Below are 18,671 nucleotides of genomic sequence, written 5' to 3' on the forward strand. Positions count from 1 at the left end.
AAACAAGCTATTGCAAGGTAGTCATAAGAGTGGAAACAGCAAGTTGAGTTACTGGCTTGGGTTCCAGGTACTCTGAGCATTTCAGCTTTGTGCTGATTGTATCCATGTCCCCATTTCAAAAGTGTCTCAGGATGAGGTTCATATGGAAGGTTTCATGCATTTTGACAGTTTTATAGGTTGGAGAATTATAGGTAGAAAAATTTTTGAAAAGCACAGCTTTAAAATGCCTCTCTACTTTTCTTAGCTGGATGAAAAAGAAAGTCGGCGTCTGTTTCAGCAGATCCTTTCTGGTGTGGATTACTGTCACAGGCATATGGTGGTCCATAGAGATTTGAAACCTGAAAATGTCCTGCTTGATGCACACATGAATGCAAAGATAGCTGATTTTGGTAAGGAGATTTTTATAGTTTCACATATTCATTATGTTTATGGACATCAATAGCATTCTCCAGATAACTTTTACTTCTGTGCAGTGGACTGAGTACCCCAAAATAGTGTGTCCTCACCATTTTGCCTGTGAGCATACAGAAAGGAGAAGAGATGACAAATTCTCTTCTTAACTTTATGTCTTTAAAATTTAGTTTTAGGGGCGCCTGGGTGGCTCATTTGGTTGAGCGTCCGACTTCAGCTCAGTTTATGATCTCACAGTTCGTGGGTTTGAGCCCCGCATTGGGCTCTGTGCTGACAGCTAGCTCAGAGTCTGGAGCCTGTCTTCAGATTCTGTGTCTCCCTTTCTCTGACCCTCCCCTGCTCATGCTGTCTCTCTCCCTCTCAAAAATAAATAAAACATTAAAAAAATTTAGTTTAGGACAGTAGGTAAGTTGGCAGCATTAGAGACATTTGAATACAGACTATTATTTATGAAGAAGTTAGCAACCTTATTTCCAATGTTTTTTTTTCTTAAAGTTTATTTATTTTGAGAGAGTGAGAGAGAGAGAGAGCATAAGTGGAGGAGGAGGGCAGAGAGAGAGAGAGAGAATGAATTACAAGCAGGCTATGAGATGCCAGTGCAGAGCCCGACATGGGGCTTGAACTCACACCCGTGAGATCATGACCTGAGCCCAAATCCAGAGTCAGACACTTAACTGATTTAGCCACCCAGGTGCTCCACCAGTACATTCTTTTGATCAAGTATGGAGCCAGAGGAAAGAGACTGGAATGGAGTTATTCAAACTCTGAAAGCCAGAAGGTAAACTGTATGAACAAAATCATTTGTTCACTCATTCATTTACTTTTAAGAAGTTTATTTATTTATTTGGAGCGAGAGAGTGTATGCATGTGAATTGGGGAGAGGCACAGAGAGAGCGAGAATCTTAAGCAGCCTCCACGCTCAGCTTGGAGCCCAGTGTGCTCGATCGCATCTGAGTGCTCAGATCATGACCTGAGCTGAAATCCAGAGTCAGATGCTTAATTGACTGAGCCACTCAGCTGCCCCCCAATAATGCACTAACTTTAAATGCTGAAATAGATTACAAATTTTAGGGCATAATGGCAAGATGTTTGGGAACAGTAAAGACTAGGAATTTGTTTAAGCAAAGAATATAATGATGATTTATCACTTTAATGCAAACCCAGTTTTATTGTTTAATGGAGTTTTGTTTTTATTTCCTTGGGAAATCTTGAATGGTTGATTTTTGTGTGTGTGTGTGTGCATTTTCAGGTCTTTCAAACATGATGTCAGATGGTGAATTTTTAAGAACAAGTTGTGGCTCACCAAATTATGCTGCACCAGAAGTAATTTCGGGAAGGTAGTATTTGACACCCTTTCATCCCAATACATTTGTAATGGTCTTTTTCTCCTAGATTTTGTCTGTCGGTAGTGTCTTATTAAATTCTAGTGAAAGGAAAGACATTTAGGGCTTATTCTTTTCTTATCCAGAAAGTGTTATATTTTAAGGATAAAACAGAAGTAAGAATTTATAGAATTCATAACTCCATTTATAGAAGAGAATATTAGTTTGCAAGTCAGTATTGTATTAATGTAGTTTGATGAGAATACTTTTCACTTTTTTTTCCTGGTAGAAGAAATGGAAGGTTTAAAACTAGCAAATTTTAAAGGTAGGTCAGACATTAAAAACTTGCATAATACAGGAATACCTACTATATAGAAATGGTTTACTTAGATGAAGAGTTAAAAATGTAATGTCTACCTTTAATTTTTCAGATAGAAGGCATTTTGTAATCATCAGACTTCATTTATTTTCTAGAGACTATAGTATTATAAGAATTCTAACCTCTCAATTTACTGACCCCTGGCATTGAGAACATGAAGATCTTTGTACAGTGCATCTTTTTGAATATAGGAAAATTTAATTTTCAAAGGGTAATTGTTTTTCACTATACTACTGAAATTGAAAACAGATGGTTAAGTTTGTTACTAGTTTTTATATTTAACTTTTATTATTTAAAAAACTTTTTAATGTTATTTTTTATTTACTTCTGAGAGAGAGAGAGACAGTGTGAGCATGGGAGAGTCAGAGAGAGAGAGGGAGACACAGAATCTGAAGCAGGCTCCAGGCTCTAAGCTAGCTATCAGCACAGAGCCCAGTGTGAGGCTTGAACCCATGAACTGTGAGATCATGACCTGAGCCAAAGTCGGATGCTTAACCAACTGAGCCACCCAGGCGCCCCTATACTTAACTTTTAATAACTTTTCACTCACACCATGTTTATTTGAATGTTTCACATCCTAATTCAGAATGCAGAAATAGTAGAGTATTTTCTCTGTTTTCATAATCTTGTTTGGCCTGCTCAGAGAAATTATATTTGGGTAACGTCATGGCTATGATTAAGGCAGAAGTATCTAATTTTAGATTTATCAAGCTTCATCATTATTTTTTAGATCAGCTTAATGTTAAAAAATGTTTTTAAATTATTTCATTTGTACCATCTAAATTCTTGTGGAAAAAAATTATGGGGGTAATGTTAATTAAATAAACAAAAAGAAATATATTGTAAATATGTGTATATGGATTTGCCATTTCTGAGGTCTAATTTTCCAGTTTGGAAAGGTCTTTCTGTGAGACCTGGATGAGTGGGAACTTCAATTAAAAGCATTATTTATGGATTAGTTTAACAGTTTATTTGATCAATTTACAGACATCCTTTCCCCAAAGCCAGACTTCGAGCTAATAGTCTGCGGTAGTTAAATCAGTTGGCTACAGTGTATTGCAAATACAGTTTAGAATCTTCTGTGAACCAGTCAGTTTGGTTTTCTCTCACAGCCTTAGGCCCCTTTTACCTTGGTAGGAAGTCTTGGATTATTGGGGGAGAATGGGATTAGAGTTTATCACTAAAGAACATTCTTAATTGGAATCATGAGGACCCTGGTAAGGGAGTAAGAACAGAATTTTAGCTATAGTCTAACCTAAAAAAATTCTTGACTTTTGTTTTCAAAGATAATGCTGATAGAATTATATAGAATCTTTATGTATAGTGTATAGCAATGACTATAGAAACCATACTCTAATAATTCTTTATAAAGTATCCATATTTAAAATTTTTGATTAATTGACTGACTCTCAAGCTACTAATGACTGTTTAATCCAATTGGTATTTCCTGTTACAGATTGTATGCAGGTCCAGAGGTAGATATATGGAGCAGTGGGGTTATTCTCTATGCTTTATTATGTGGAACCCTTCCGTTTGATGATGATCATGTGCCAACTCTTTTTAAGAAGATATGTGATGGGATCTTTTATACCCCTCAGTATTTAAATCCATCTGTGATTAGCCTTTTGAAACATATGCTACAGGTGGATCCCATGAAGAGGGCCACAATCAAAGATATCAGGTAATAATGCAACTTGGAGATTATCAGATCTAATAGCTTCAATGATATAAGTTAAGTGAAAGAAAAACTTGCAGGACAGTATGTATAATGTAATGTCATTTTTATGTTAGAAATACAGTATATAGGCACATTTATTTTGGTATTTAAAAATGCACAGTAAACTGGCTACCTTAGGGAAGGAAGATTAGTAGGAGGAAGGGCTTTTACTTTTCACTTATGTGTCTGTCTTTTGAAATTGTAACAATGAATATTACTTTTCAAACTTAAAAAAACTAGCTAATGTAAAATAAAAAGGACCCTGATGGGCTGTTAAATTTTGTAGGGGCTCTTTAAGATTTTCTGTAGTATGCTTCATATATGACTTTTATGCATTCTCATTAGGATTAATGCTTTTTATTAGTAGTAAAATTGTTTGTTGCTTTTTGAGTTCTGATCTCATGAATTACTCCTTTTTTTTCCTTTTGTTCATCTGAAGTAATGAGGACTTTGAATTTAATCAATGGCATGCTTTAGTATTTTGGGTAATATACATTGAATCACATGTGAAATTATGGATTTGTAAATTTCATATGGAAGGGCATGCTTTTACCACCAGTGGAAAAGGACAAATCATTCTTTAAAATTTAAAATATCTAAGTGAAAGGTGCTTTTACTTGTGTTTTATGTGTTTTTTCTCCCCAATTTAAATGCAGTATGTGACAATTGAAATACGTAGAAAACACACACACACACAGAAATAGGGAAAATGACCTTTAATTCCATCACCGAGAAGATAATCATTGTTCTTTTGGGTGTTTTCCTTTCATGATGTTTTTAGTTTTAGCAGTTTTTGACATAGTTTACGTCAAACATATCCTTTTGTATTTGAAGTTATCGTCTTCATAGAGTTGGTTTATAAGGTGAGATAATGTATCTGAAGTATTTAGCCTAAAATCTACCACAGAATAAGCAGTCAGTGCATGACAGTTGTCTGTTTTTGTTGTATTTTTCACCTAACATTATATTAAGAATATAATAATGAAGCCACAGAATATATTCTTCTTTGAACTAGAAATAAGCTGATGTTGGTCATTGTCATTGTCATTTGTGCCAAAATTTTAAATAAAAGCGTAGACATTACTTTTCCAGTTAGTGCAGCGCTGCTTTCTCCCTCTTAAAATCCGAGGGAGGTTGGAACATTTCCCCCTATATATACAATGAAATGTGAGCCAGAAGAGGAAAGTCTCAGTTTAAAAAAATGAAAATGCTCTATGTATATAAATAAATTCATATAAAAAATGAATTCATATCCTAAATTCCCCAAGCTGTTACTTACAGTCTCCCCTATATTCAAAATCCTTTTCCTGACCTTGTCATTGTCTCTTAGGGAGCATGAATGGTTTAAACAAGATCTTCCAAAATATCTCTTCCCTGAGGATCCATCATATAGTTCAACCATGATTGATGATGAAGCCTTAAAAGAAGTATGTGAAAAATTTGAATGCTCAGAAGAAGAGGTTCTCAGCTGCCTTTATAATAGAAATCACCAGGACCCGTTGGCAGTTGCCTATCACCTCATAATAGATAACAGGAGGATCATGAATGAGGCCAAAGATTTTTACTTGGCAACAAGCCCACCTGATTCTTTTCTCGATGATCACCATTTGACTCGGCCCCATCCTGAAAGAGTACCATTCTTGGTTGCTGAAACACCAAGGGCACGCCACACCCTTGATGAATTAAACCCACAGAAATCAAAACACCAAGGTGTAAGGAAGGCAAAATGGCATTTGGGAATCAGAAGTCAAAGTCGACCAAATGATATCATGGCAGAAGTTTGTAGAGCAATTAAACAACTGGATTATGAATGGAAGGTAAGAAAGAAAGGTATTCTGATTTTAGGCACATTTGGCAAGCCTGTAGTCTATAAAATGTTTTATAGAAGAACTGCTTTTGACTTTGTTTTTGTCCATACCACACACTAGGTTGTAAACCCATATTATTTGCGTGTTCGAAGGAAGAATCCTGTAACAAGTACATACTCCAAAATGAGTCTACAGTTATACCAAGTGGATAGTAGAACGTATTTACTGGATTTCCGTAGTATTGATGGTATGTACATCCCACAAAACAACTTAGTTGACAAACTAGACCTTGTTACCTAATTTGGCTTTTTAGTCTTTGATTCTTTCAAAGCTTCTTGTGTTCCTAGTAATTCAATAGCAAAAGAATATAAAATGTGAGATTTTGTGCCTCTGTGATGTCAGCATTTATGAATCTTATGTTTGTTGTCATCTTATAGTGTATTGTCCTTTTAAGATTACCTTAAAGCCAGATGCAGTCTGATCCTAAAATGATAGTTTCTGCCACATTTCTGTTTTTTGGTGGGGTTCATTTTGGTAAGATAAAATATTTTATTTAGAAATAAATGGACTTTTTATTAAATATTTTTTATATCTCATATTTAATATATTTTTAACTTTTCGTTTAAGAATTAGAGTACAGTTATTACCTTTCAGAGTTGATTGATAACGCAATGTGAATAGATTTGATTAGTAGCTCATAGGACAAGAAATTGTCAAGTAAGGTTTCTTACAGGGGACTGAGAGAGAAATGTTTCGGACAGGTAAAGGACTTAACGGTTATTTTTCTCCTCTCATCCAGTCTTTTGCTTCCAGCCTGTAGCTAGAGACATACCAGAGATGTGCATCCTTTATTAGTTTTGTGAGAGTTACATGATTCCAATTTTATCTACCTCTCAATATAAGTGTTCTTAAATAATAGATCACTTTTATGTGAATGCACAATATAGGGTTTCCTGGGACTAAAGATAATGTTATAGGCAATGATTATAATTAGAAGTGACATTGTTAACCTGAGTTTCAGATTGCTGTGCATGTCTGTTTACCTACAGTCTTAAACAATCAGAGACAACCTGATGATCAAATTGAAATATTCAGACTTTTAAAGTTAGGTATTTTAATTGGTCATCAAAATAATGATTTACTTCAGTATAAAATCTTAAAAGTACCTCTTTGAATATTTTTTAAAGAAACATTAAATTATGATAAGTAGTAGTTTACTGTTTTAATAGCTTGAAAATGAAGACCTATACTTAGAAAATATATCTCTGATTAACGACCATTAGGTATAGTTTGCCGGAATATCTTAACTATTTAGATTGATAAAGTTGAGATAAATTATTAATTGCAGAAAGCAGACATTTTTGTTATTGTTGTTTATTTATTTTTAAAAAATTTAAATCCAAGTTAGTTAACACAGAGCGTAATAATAATTTCAGGAATAGGATTTAGTGATTTATCATTTACATATGACACCCAGTGCTCATCCCAGGTGTCTTCCTTAATGCCACTCACGCCTTTGTAGCCCTTTCCCCACCTAATACCCCACCACCAACCCTCTGTTCTCTGTATTTAAGAGTCTCTTATGGTTAGTCTCTTTTTCTGTTTTTATATTATTTTTGCTTCCCTTCCTTTATGTTCATCTGTTTTGTCTTAAATTCCACATATGAGTGAAATAATATATGTCTTTCTCTGACTTATTTTGCTTAGCATAATACATTCTAGTTCCATCCACATTATTGCAAATGGCAAGATTTCATCCTTTTTGATTGCTGAGTAATATTCCATTGTATATACATCTGCTTTATCCATTCATCAGTCACTGGACCTTTGGGCTTTTTCAAAACTTTGGCTGTAGCCCGTAGTGCTGCTCTAAACATTGGGGTGCATGTGCCCCTTCGAATCAGCACTCCTGTATCCCTTGGATAAATACCTAGTAGTGCAGTTGCTGGGTCATAGGGTAGTTCTATTTTTGATTTTTTAAGGAACTTCCGTACTCTTTTCCAAAGTGGCTGCACCAATTTGCTTTTCCACCAGCAGTGCAAAAGGGTGCCCTTTTCTCTGCATCCTTGTCAACATCTATTGTTGCCTGAGTTGTTAATTTTAGCCATTCTGACAGGTGTGAGGTGGTATCTCATTATAGTTTTTGATTTGTATATCCCTGACGATGAGTGAGGGTGAGCATATTTTCATGTGTCTGTTAACCATCTGGATGTCTTCTTTGGAGAAGTGTCTATTCATGTCTTTTGCCCATTCCTTCACTGGGTTATTTTTTGGGTGTTGGGTTTGATAAGTTTTTTTTATCTTATTTTTGGATACTAACACTTTATCTGATATGTCATTTGCAAATATTTTCTCCCATTCTGTCAGTTGCCTTTTAATTTTGCTGATTGTTTCTTTTGTTGTACAGAAGCTTTTTATCTTGATGAGGTTCCCAATAGTTCTCCTTTGGCCTCGGGAGACAGGTCAAATAAGAAGTTGCTGTTGCTGAGGTCAAAGAGGTTGTTGCCTGTTTTCTCCTCTAGGATTTTGATAGCTTCCTGTCTTTTGTTTAGGTCTTTCATCCATTTTGAGTTTATTTTTGTGTATGGTGTAAGAAAGTGGTTTGGGTTCATTTCTTCTGAATATTGCTGTCCAGTTTTCCCAATGCCATTTGCTGAAGAGACTGTCTTTTTTCCATTGTATATTCTTTCCTGCTTTGTCAAAGATTAGTTGGCCATACGTTTGTGGGTCCATTTCTGGGCTCTCTATTCTATTCCATTGATCTTGTGCCAATACCATACTGTCTTGATGATTACAGCTTTGTAATACAGCTTGAAGTCCAGAATTGTGATGCCTCCAGATTTGGTTTCCTTTTTCAGGAAGAAAAAGATTTTTTTTTAGGATTTTTTAGGATTGTTTGTTCTAGCTCAGTAAACAATTGTGGTATTATTTTGATAGAGATTGCTTTATTTTTATTTTTAAATGGGAAAAATATCTTTATGCAAGTGTATGTATGAGTAGACTATAATGGACTTCTAGTAAATGGTATGATACTGTAACATGGTTTGAAGTTTATATTAATTCAGATTTCCCATATGCATGCAGTCTTAAAACTAATTTAACGCTATTAAAAAGCCTGACAGAACACACCTGATTCCTAATTTAAGTAAATACTTTATCGCAGCATTTTAAGAGCATAGCTGTATATATAAATGTTCTCTCACAAACAGAGCCTTTAATTANCCCCAAATTAAGTACAAGTTTTTAGCAGTTCTTCATTGGCCAAATCAGTTAAGATCTGTTACCACTTTTGTTTATCTAAGATCCTATGGAATTATTATATTTACCTATGAATTTTTTGTCTTTATAAACAAAAGAATAGTACCTACTTAGTGTCAGAAAGACACAGGTTTGAGCTGTGATGTACTGGCCAGAGCTGTTTGTCTGTTTATCTCTCTGTCCAGATGATGTTTATATGCGAACACATACTAATGCAGTTTGAGATATGGAATGGGTTTTATATTTCTCATTGTATTTGGATCAAATTTATAACCTTAGGTTTATTAGCCCCTGGGTTTGCCAGTTGAATGAACATTGACGGTTTTTGTACTGTGTTTTCAACTTTAGTTTTTTCTTAATTTGTTCATTGGAATCATTTCATGAGATCTTAAATATGAAGAGAAAGTAGGAGAGTGAAAAGCAGTGAAATGACAGGAGAAGGAGGTTCTAGAATTACCTCCCTGTTCTCTCTGTTTTGGGAGTTATGTTTTCTTATCAATAGAATGAAGCATTGGATGAGGTGCTTTCCAAGATTTCCAACTTTTAAGTGCATTTATTCCATGATTTTAATATAGAGAGAGGAATTTATTTCGCTAGGGAAGGATGTTTACTGAGCCCCATGTTATTAGTTTATTGGGCTATTAATTTTGGAGTGTAAGTCTGATGAGTAGCTATGTACTGATAAGTAGCTATGTACTATATCCAATGTTGATTAGCCATCAGGAGAATACATGTTGTATGTAAAAAAGACAAATGGTTTAACACAGATTCATCACCTCTATTTTAGAAAGTTTTCAAAATAAACATGCTCTTGATAGCTGGTCAGTGCTCTCATTCAAAAAAGCAAATTAAATACTGTTCAACTTTTGATGGGGGGAGGGAGCATGCCTGGGTGGATCAGTCGGTTAAGCGTCCAACTCCTGCTTTCTTCTCACGTCATGATCTCACGGTTTGTGAGACTGAGCCCTATGTTGGGCTCTGCACTGGCAGCATGGGGCCTACTTGGGATTCTCTCTCCCTCTCTCTCTGCCCCTTCTCCCTTCCCTCGCTCATACCCTCACCCTTCTTCTCTCAAAATAAACAAAACTTAAAAACATAAAAATTATGAGGTGTCATAGCTTATAATAAATTGAAATTTTTTTTACCAGATGAAATTACTGAAGCCAAATCAGGGACTGCTACTCCACAGAGATCAGGATCAGTTAGCAACTATCGCTCTTGCCAAAGGAATGAATCAGACGCTGACGCTCAAGGAAAATCCTCAGAAGCTTCACTTACCTCATCCGTGACCTCACTTGACTCTTCTCCTGTTGAATTAACTCCAAGACCCGGAAGTCACACAATAGAATTTTTTGAAATGTGTGCAAATCTAATTAAAATTCTTGCACAGTAAACCTAAAACTTTGCTTATTTCTTTGATAGCAATAAGCATGCATAAAAAAATCATAGCCAAATGCTTCCATTTATAATCAAGTTCTACATAATTATAACTGAGGATTGGCCTTTTGGAATGCAGTTTGCACAGGAATTGGAACATGATTAATAGTTAAAAATCTAATGTGCAAAAATGAATTAAGATAATTTTGTTCATTGTTCAGTAGGCATATAGCGTAATGTAATTTTCACAATGAATTTATAGGTCTCTCAGGCTCACTTGATTTTTGGCTATTTTATATTTAGTGTATACAGGGCTTTGTAGAATATTAATTTACCATAAAGGCCTTCATATAGTATTATAAGTTCATGTGTTCTATAACTGCTTCAGAAATTTATTCAATAAATATTTGTCTAGAACCCCCAGAGACCTTTATAGGTGATTTGTTTTGGGGGGGGCTCCTGAACTTCTGAAACAGCAAGTATCTTCCAGGAATGACAGGCTGGATGGCTCTTCCATATTTCTTCCCTTAATATTTTTTAGTATATGGTAAGCACATCGAGGATTAAATTAGACATAATTAAAATTTTTTCTTTAGCTTGGTAAGTCCAAAACACACAGAACTTATATATTCAGATACTCTAGGCACGAAGTTAAGTTTTACAATTTGTCTCACTATATTCTGTACATAAATTTCTTTGTCAGAAGAGCTGAGTTGCATATATTATAAATCATGTTTTTGTCAATCTCACAAATTCTGCTGCTCATGTCCGTCAGTATTGAATGTATACAAAAATTTCTAGTCATTCAATTATGTATCTTTCAGATTGATTTAGCACACAAAATTATTTCTTACCATTTAAACGCTCAGATAAGATTTTTTTCTCCCAAATTTTATCATGAACATTTTTAAGAACAGAAAAATGGAAAGGCTCTAAGGTGGTCACATGTGTATCTACCACTTAGCTTCAACACTGGTTAACCTTCTGTCATATTTGCTTTATATCTATGTGTATATAGATATAGTTGTACATATGTGTGTGTGTGTGTGTGTGTATATATATATATATGGTTTTTTTCTCCTTGAAATGTTTCGATGTTGCTGACATACTTATCACCCTCAACACTTTAAGCATCTCTTAAAAATAATAACATTTTCCTAAAAAACCGTAATACTATTATAAGATTAGTAATTCTCTAATGTCATCTAATCACACATATTTAGGTTTCCCTGGTTGTTTTCCAAATTTTTTTTATAGCTGGTTATTTCAAATCAGGATTCAGTGAAAATTTAAACATTGCCACATAGGACATTATTATTTCAATAAATATGGAATAAATCAGTTCATCTAAATGGTCACATTTGTTTTGGATTTTAATCAATTTTTAAAAAGTAGCATTATGGGAACTGCCTAAAGATGCATCATTAATCTTTGTCAGATCTCTATATTTTCTTTTCCTTGCTTCTTCCTTCTTCCTAGTAGCATTCCATAATAGTTATAAATGAAGGTTTAAAGTCACCTCAGTTAAAATTGGTGTCCTGTGTATGCTAATAAAAAATAAAAAGTACTATATCACCCATAATTGCCTTATACTATTTTAACTTCAAGGTATTGATTTTTTTGGTATCAACCATTTTTCCATTGCAGAAGAGTGGTCTTATTTCCCATTTAATACCTTTGTATTATAGGACTGTTTGTGGCAAATCCAGTAACCACCTATGTAACTGGACAGTTATGTACTCAAGTGTCTTGATAACTTGCACAGTTAACTGTAGTTGTAGATTTGGTTCCAGCACCCCTACAAACATGCACTGAATTCAAAAGAAAAGTCTTGCTTCTTTCTGTCTGGGATTTATCTATTCAACTTAGAATCTGAAAGCTGTATAAAATAATAGGAGTGCAACTTACTAAGTTCAAAACTGTATAACTTGTATGTGGCCCTGTGTTTTGGGGATATTGATTTAATGTAGGGTCTCTAAATGCAGCATTATGTTCCTGATGTTAAGAACACAAGACTGTATTTTTAAAGTTGCAGATTTGTACATAGAACTAAGACATCGTCAGAATGTCTCTATAAGCTGTTGTGGGGAAGGGGGGATTCGAAAGGAGGAACCAATTAAATAGGACCTTCTAAAAATTGTTAATTTTGTAAACTTTGCTTCTTGTTAAGTTATTGTGATTCTTTTTAGTTGCTGAGTTTTATTTTGAAGATATTTAAATATTGCACTTGTACAAATAGTATGATAAACGCACAGATTATTGCAGCAAACTCTTTTTTAAGCTGGGATATTTGAAATGACAACTTTTGGTTGACTATGTCAAGGTTGTGTCAGAATTTTCAAAAATTTATTGTGGTTTGCAAATTCTTACTAACTGAAGATATAAGGGCGTCAATGCAAATGATTTTTAATCTTTTTTTATTATCTTTTCAGCAATTTATATTTTTTGTGATTTATGCAACCATATTTTTACTTTGTCTTGACAACTGAAAGATGTATAAGGTTTTTGCCAGAAATGTACTGTATACATAGTTTTAAATATAACAGATTTTACTGATATGTAAAAATTTTGCCATTAAAATAAATGATTTCTCACTGAGAGGAAATTTTCTACCAGGTTGGGGGATATGGGAGCTTAATATATCTAATTTAAAATAATTTCACTGAAATAAATTCCATTGCTTTTACTTTGATTATATTTTCTCTTGAGATGCTTTTGTAGTTTTTCAGAGTTTTAAATGATTTTATACAAAAAGTCCTGTGCTTTTACCCTCCTCCCCCACCCCTTCAGTCTCTGCTTTTTGACCTTGTAGTTTTACCATTCATAGTGAATGAATGCTTGGTGGACTGTGGCTAGATGTAGGACTCCATGCGTCTATGCTTGGACTGACACCCTTGGAATGAAAAACAAGTGGTGTGTTGTTTAAATTTTCCCCCCTTAATTCTAGTCCATCTCCTCATCTCCTCGTACACAGCAGAAATCTTATATTCATTGTGAATTCTCCTGACAAGATGAATGAAACTCCTCATACAACATAACTATAAACTGGTAATAGGGTAGAAATCAACCTTTGAGATACAATACTTCTGAGATGTGTTCATGTATGTTTGGACTGGGGTATATTTAGGTATATAATTTAAAATACTTTGATTTGGAAAATGGAGGATAAAAACATAGTTTTTCCTGTTGCAGTGGGCTTACTGGAAAAACTAAATAAAAAATAAGCACACGTGTTCCTTGCTGACCATGTGTGCACCTTTTTGACAATGTGCCTAAATATAAAATACAGTGCTTACATTTTAACTCAAAACATTGTGATTTTTGTCTCAAACTACTGAGTTTTTATTTCAACTAAAAAGTAACCACCTGAACAAAATATTAAGATATATACAATAAAAGCCAAAGTGGTTACCAGTTTTCCTTGGTTGCTGACATGGATTTGGTTAGAATTCCACTACTTTTAGAATTCAACTGTAATGAAATCTTCTATTCCATATGCATTGTTAGGCAGGCCTCGTGCTAGATTGTTGGCATTCTAAATTGTTAAAATAGTTTGATAATTGTAACAGAAGAAAAGAGTACTAAAGAATGTTATGAATAGCACATAAGATTGTTCTTTAGGGAACTTATAAATTGCTCTAGATATTTATTTACCCTGACTGTATAAAGTACAATAAATTCTCTTGTTTGAAAAATCAATACTTATTGAACTGTTCTATTGTAGGCAAATAGACTGTTCTATTCATTGTGAATGCCAATAAATGTTAATTCTGATAAATTTAGAGGGTCTCTAGCAACTTGGAAGATGATCCTATTGTCAATAAACAGCCTGAGAAATGTATTAAATATATTAATAACCACATCGAGTTCATAGGACAAAGTAAGTAGGGAAGTAAGTGTGAAAACTTAGTGTTGAGGTAGCCCTCTACCAGAGTAAAGTTATTTGAGAGATGTGGGAAAGACCCCTAGAAAGGGGTACAGCTTTAAGCATCACTTAGCCATTCACCCTGCAATATCCCCTCCTATAGCTACTATGAACCAACCAAGTGCTAAGAATGTGACCATAAAGGCATAAATCCTGCTCTGAGTGTCTTGTCAGGGAGATACATGTGTTTTAAGGGCTTATAGAAGTATTACAGAGAAGTGCACAAATCCTAAATATTTGGCTTGATGAATTTTCAGTGATTTAGGTTTGCAGTGAACACAGTCTTGTAAACCTCAACCCATATTAAGAAACATTCCATTACCTTTGTATCTTTTGTAATTAATGTCAGAAGTTGTATACTCCAGATGATAATACTTCTATGATATGACAGTATCACTGGCAACACCGTCAATTGTTTCCTTTGAGGTAACAGGCTCCTTTTGTTATTTTTCATAAGGCCTGTCACATACTCAAGCCTGAATAACCAGCTGGACTTCTGGTTGTTTTTCTAATTTTTTTTTTTTTTTTTTTAATTTTTAGTGTGTGNTTAACCGACTAAGCCACCCAGGCGCCCCTGGTTGTTTTTCTAAATAAGAGTTGAGTTCCACAAAAAAAGTACCTCAGTTTATAATGCAGTCTCACAAGCGCTTTTATTGGAGACATCATACTTCAATACACAGCAAAAGTACTTAATGAGTGCTACCCATTTTGTGATAGATTAAAAACTACTCAAAGGTCTCATGGGTCATTTTAATGATTTTTACTGCTTCATGAAGGACTTCTTTTTTTTAATGTTTTATTTATTTCTAGGAGAGAGAGAGAGAGACAGAGACAGCGTGAACAGGCGAGGGTCAGAGAGAGAGGGAGTCACAGACTCTGAAACAGGCTTCAGGCTCTGAGCTGGCAGTCAGCACAGAGCCCGACGTGGGGCTCGAACCCACGAACCGCGAGATCATGACCTAAGCGAAAGTCGGACGCTTAACCGACTAAGCCACCCAGGCGCCCCATGAAGGACATTCTTGAATGTGTGTTTTTTTTTGTTTGTTTTTTTTTTAGTATGAGTGGTGTTGAAAAATACAATAACAACTAGCACAGAGTTTGGCATCATTGCCTTGATACCAGTTGAGCTGCCAGCAATTCTGCCCACCACTGCTTTCCCATTATCAGTGCAATGTCAACATTGTGAAAAAGGCCAATGATGCCTTCCTAGGAGCATAAAAATAGTTGGAAGAGGTCTTGGCAACTCTCAGGATCACCTTGGAGAATCACTGCTGTACAACAGCTGTTCTCAGGGCTGCAGGGGTGGGTGAACAATTTTCCTTCCAGGGGCGTTTGGCAACGACTGGAGACATTTTTGGTTGTCACCTCTGGTGGTACTGGTGGTGGTAGTGGATGCTAATGGCATCTAGTGGGTGGATTCCAGAGATGCTGCTGAACACCCTACCGGGCACAGGAGAGCCTCCCTTTCTCCAACAAAGATCATGCAGTTTGACATACAATGCTGAGGTTGAAAAAGCCTGCTCTACAAGATTGGTCTTCCTTTGCACAAGTTGGCTACATCGATAAATTAAGTCTTAATTTTTCAATTACCTAAACAGTTCCCTGGATTACATTTCCCCACTTATTTTCACAACATAAACTACAGCTACTTTCAGGTTACATTCTGGACCCAAAATGTGTTTTCCGACGTGAAGCCTGCAGTTGAACCAAGGGCCTCCCGGAATCCGCTCCCCTGAGCTCTTTCTTGACGGAGTTTTCCCTTTGTCCTTTGCTTCTGACTGGCCTCTCGGCTGGACTGTACACTCCTTTAAGGCAGGGTCCTATGTTACTGCTACGAATTCCCCCCGTATCCCCCGAGCCCCGTTTCACATCGCGACTGAACGAGTCCCGCAGTCTCGCGGCCCCCGCTTTTCCCTGCGCGCACCTCAGCCTGCGCAGCCGCAGTTCCCCGCGCTCCGGCTTTGTCGTCGTCCGCGCACCGGAAGCCCTCAGCTGCTACTAGAGGGCGCTCCGGACCCGGGTGGCCCGGACTACAGATCCCAGAGGGCAATGGGGATGGAGACTGCCGCAGTGACTTCTGGGATTAGTGGTCCCGGGAAAGGGATTGGCAAACCATAAAGTCTTTGAGAGTCGTCTCTTCCCTACCCGCTTCTCTGCGCGGTTCCTACGCCTCGGGTCAGCCAGGCCAATTTCTTGGGAGACCTGGCTTCAAAGGCAGGCAGGTAGGAAGTCGGGCATGTTAGCTTCCGCTTCCGGTAGGTAAAGGGCAAGGACAATGTAAACACGGGACCTGGGGAGTGGTCATTAGGTTACTGGAGCTAAGCTGACCGTGGTGGAAGGCGGAGGAAGGGGACGGAAACGAGGCTGGTGGGTCTCGTGGTTAGGGGAGAAAGGACCTTCAGCAGTCGGAGTTGAGACCCGACGGAGGTGTGGCAGAGCTGGGACACTAAGGTTGGTCTCTAGGGACGAGCATTTCTAGGGAGTCGGGCCCTCTCTTACACCCGCGGCAGGAGCCGCTTCCGCGTTTCCACGGCGGCCGGTGCGGTTTTGACCTTCCCTTAGTGGTGGGAGGAGCGGAACCGAGCTTGCTTCCCACCCCTGGTAGAGGTTGTCTGCAGCTGAGGGGGGCCCGGAGAACTCGCGGGGGGCGTCCAGGGCAGCATTTACGAGCTTCGCTTATCTCTATTGTTTTGGAAATGAGACGTTCTTAGTAATACAGGTTTGTCTCTTGCAGTGACATTTTCGGGTAAATTGCTTCTTGAATTTCTCACCTCTGAATACATCCCGATACCCGAAGGTCCTGTTTTGCTTTCCTAATGGTGTTCATCCAGTGGCTTCTCACCTTAGTGCTGCATCCTCCTATGCAGTGAAGACAGGAGTTCTCGGCTTGTGGGCGGATAAACTGTCCAGCCGACAATAGTAATTGAATGCCTACGGTAGGGATTATTGTACCAGCAAAAGATTTTAGAACACAACATTGTTGTTTAGAGTTTTCATGGTATTCATTAATTATGATTCTGTATAAAATAAATTTGTGTTTCATGAGTTTAACGTGAAACCTCTATGATTATGATTTACCCATATGATTTCTTATCTAGGTGAAAAAAGGTAAAGATTAAGATGTTGGCGCCTTGTGCATCTAACTATATATAGATTCAGGAAAACTTTATTTATAAGAAGCTTTAATTTCATGTTCAGGTATCCTTAGAGGAACAGTAAACTAGTGCTAAGTAAGATTCCTGAGTCAACTCTGAGTATTAAGTTTTTGAGGATAGAAACTGTTTTGTATGTGTCCTAGGACTAACCCAAATTTTATTTTTAAAACCTATCAGCCTCCCCTCCAGGAATCCTCAAGTATCTCCACTGAAGTCATAGGATCCTTTGTTTACTCTCCAGTAGCACTTATCCTAGAGCTGTTGAGATATTCTTGTCTCCAGACAGTTGAAGAAAATACAAAACTGTGCTAATGGCCTTGGTAACAGATTCAATGGGTTTTAACCTCAGTGAGCCCTTGTTGGTGTTTGGTATCTTTATTTATCCTTTATTGTTGCTTTTCCTGTTTTCCCATTCTCTCTAGTGTCTATTTCAGAACTTTTCTTGTCAAGTACTCAGATCTATTTCTCTTCCCTTTACTAGGGGCAGATGACTAGCTGGGAAATATGAAGCTTGGGGTATGAAATCCTTCATTGCCTTTTCCCTCTACCCCTGAACTTGCCTATACTTTTCACTCAGTATGAACTCTTGTGCGAGAGGAATGTATTCTTTTCACTCTCTTCAAGGCTAAACTTGTCAATTACTAGCAGTCATCTGGCCTTTTATACCCTGTAACCTCATTCTCTCCTGATCTCCACAGCCTCTGATCTCTAGAAAAGCTTTAAGGATTTGCCGAGGAAAATGGCAGAAACACCTGAGGCAGTGCTGTGCATGGCTTTTTCACACATGGTTGAGAACCACCATCTGGGGCCTTAGCCTAAACCTGTCTTTGACATTTAGAACAATGGCTTAGGTTGGAGATAGGGGAGGGTAATGAGAGTCTGATTATCTGTTAATTTTTAAAAAAATGTGTGGATCTCTCTGTTCCTTTTCCCTTTCCTCGTCACTTTAACCCCTGCTCCCAATAATATATAGACCTACTGATGATTTCTAATGGAATTTGGCGTTAGTAAATACACCAGGTTTTCCTCTGTTAACAGGGTTCCCACGCTACCTGGCTCCTCACATTGCTGATTTAGAAACAGTTCATTTGGAAACATAAAGACAGAAAATGTAATCGTCCTCATTCTTGTCACTTTTAGAGACAGTCGTAAATACAAGAGGTTTTGTTTTGTTTTGTTTTAACAAATAGTTTATTGTCAAGTTGGTTTCCATATAACACCCAGTGCTCATCCCCACAAGTGCCTTCCTCCATGCCCATCTCCCCCCCACCCCCCCCACGCCCATGAGTCCTCAGTTTGTTCTCAGCATTCAAGAGTCT

General features: G+C 36.8%; 2 protein-coding genes across 8 annotated transcripts in view; both read left to right on the forward strand.

The window, feature by feature from the left end:
- PRKAA1 (protein kinase AMP-activated catalytic subunit alpha 1) overlaps positions 1–12,964 on the forward strand; it is a 41,408-nt gene extending 28,444 nt beyond the window's left edge. For all 4 annotated transcript variants that reach the window (XM_077763447.1, XM_077763449.1, XM_077763451.1 and 1 more), the window contains 6 exons: positions 245–389; positions 1,661–1,748; positions 3,569–3,793; positions 5,160–5,646; positions 5,758–5,884; positions 10,044–12,964. In XM_077763447.1, the coding sequence (XP_077619573.1) occupies positions 245–389; positions 1,661–1,748; positions 3,569–3,793; positions 5,160–5,646; positions 5,758–5,884; positions 10,044–10,288 (1,317 nt within the window). In that variant the 3' untranslated portion in view covers positions 10,289–12,964. The remainder of the gene's footprint in view (positions 1–244; positions 390–1,660; positions 1,749–3,568; positions 3,794–5,159; positions 5,647–5,757; positions 5,885–10,043) is intronic.
- Positions 12,965–16,355: 3,391 nt separating this feature from the next.
- The window catches only part of TTC33 (tetratricopeptide repeat domain 33), a 43,942-nt gene continuing 41,626 nt past the window's right edge, over positions 16,356–18,671 (forward strand). The window contains exon 1 of one of the 4 annotated variants that reach the window (XM_077763453.1): positions 16,356–16,419. The gene's annotated coding sequence lies outside the window, so the exon portion shown is untranslated. Of the gene's footprint in view, positions 16,420–16,469; positions 16,649–16,895; positions 16,917–17,077; positions 17,134–18,671 lie in introns of those variants that run through there. The other 3 variants (XM_077763452.1, XM_077763455.1, XM_077763454.1) reach the window with 3 other exon arrangements.

This window comes from Crocuta crocuta, unplaced genomic scaffold, assembly GCF_008692635.1.
Source record: "Crocuta crocuta isolate KB4526 unplaced genomic scaffold, BGI_CrCroc_1.0 scaffold4, whole genome shotgun sequence".
Taxonomy (NCBI): Eukaryota; Metazoa; Chordata; class Mammalia; order Carnivora; family Hyaenidae; genus Crocuta; species Crocuta crocuta.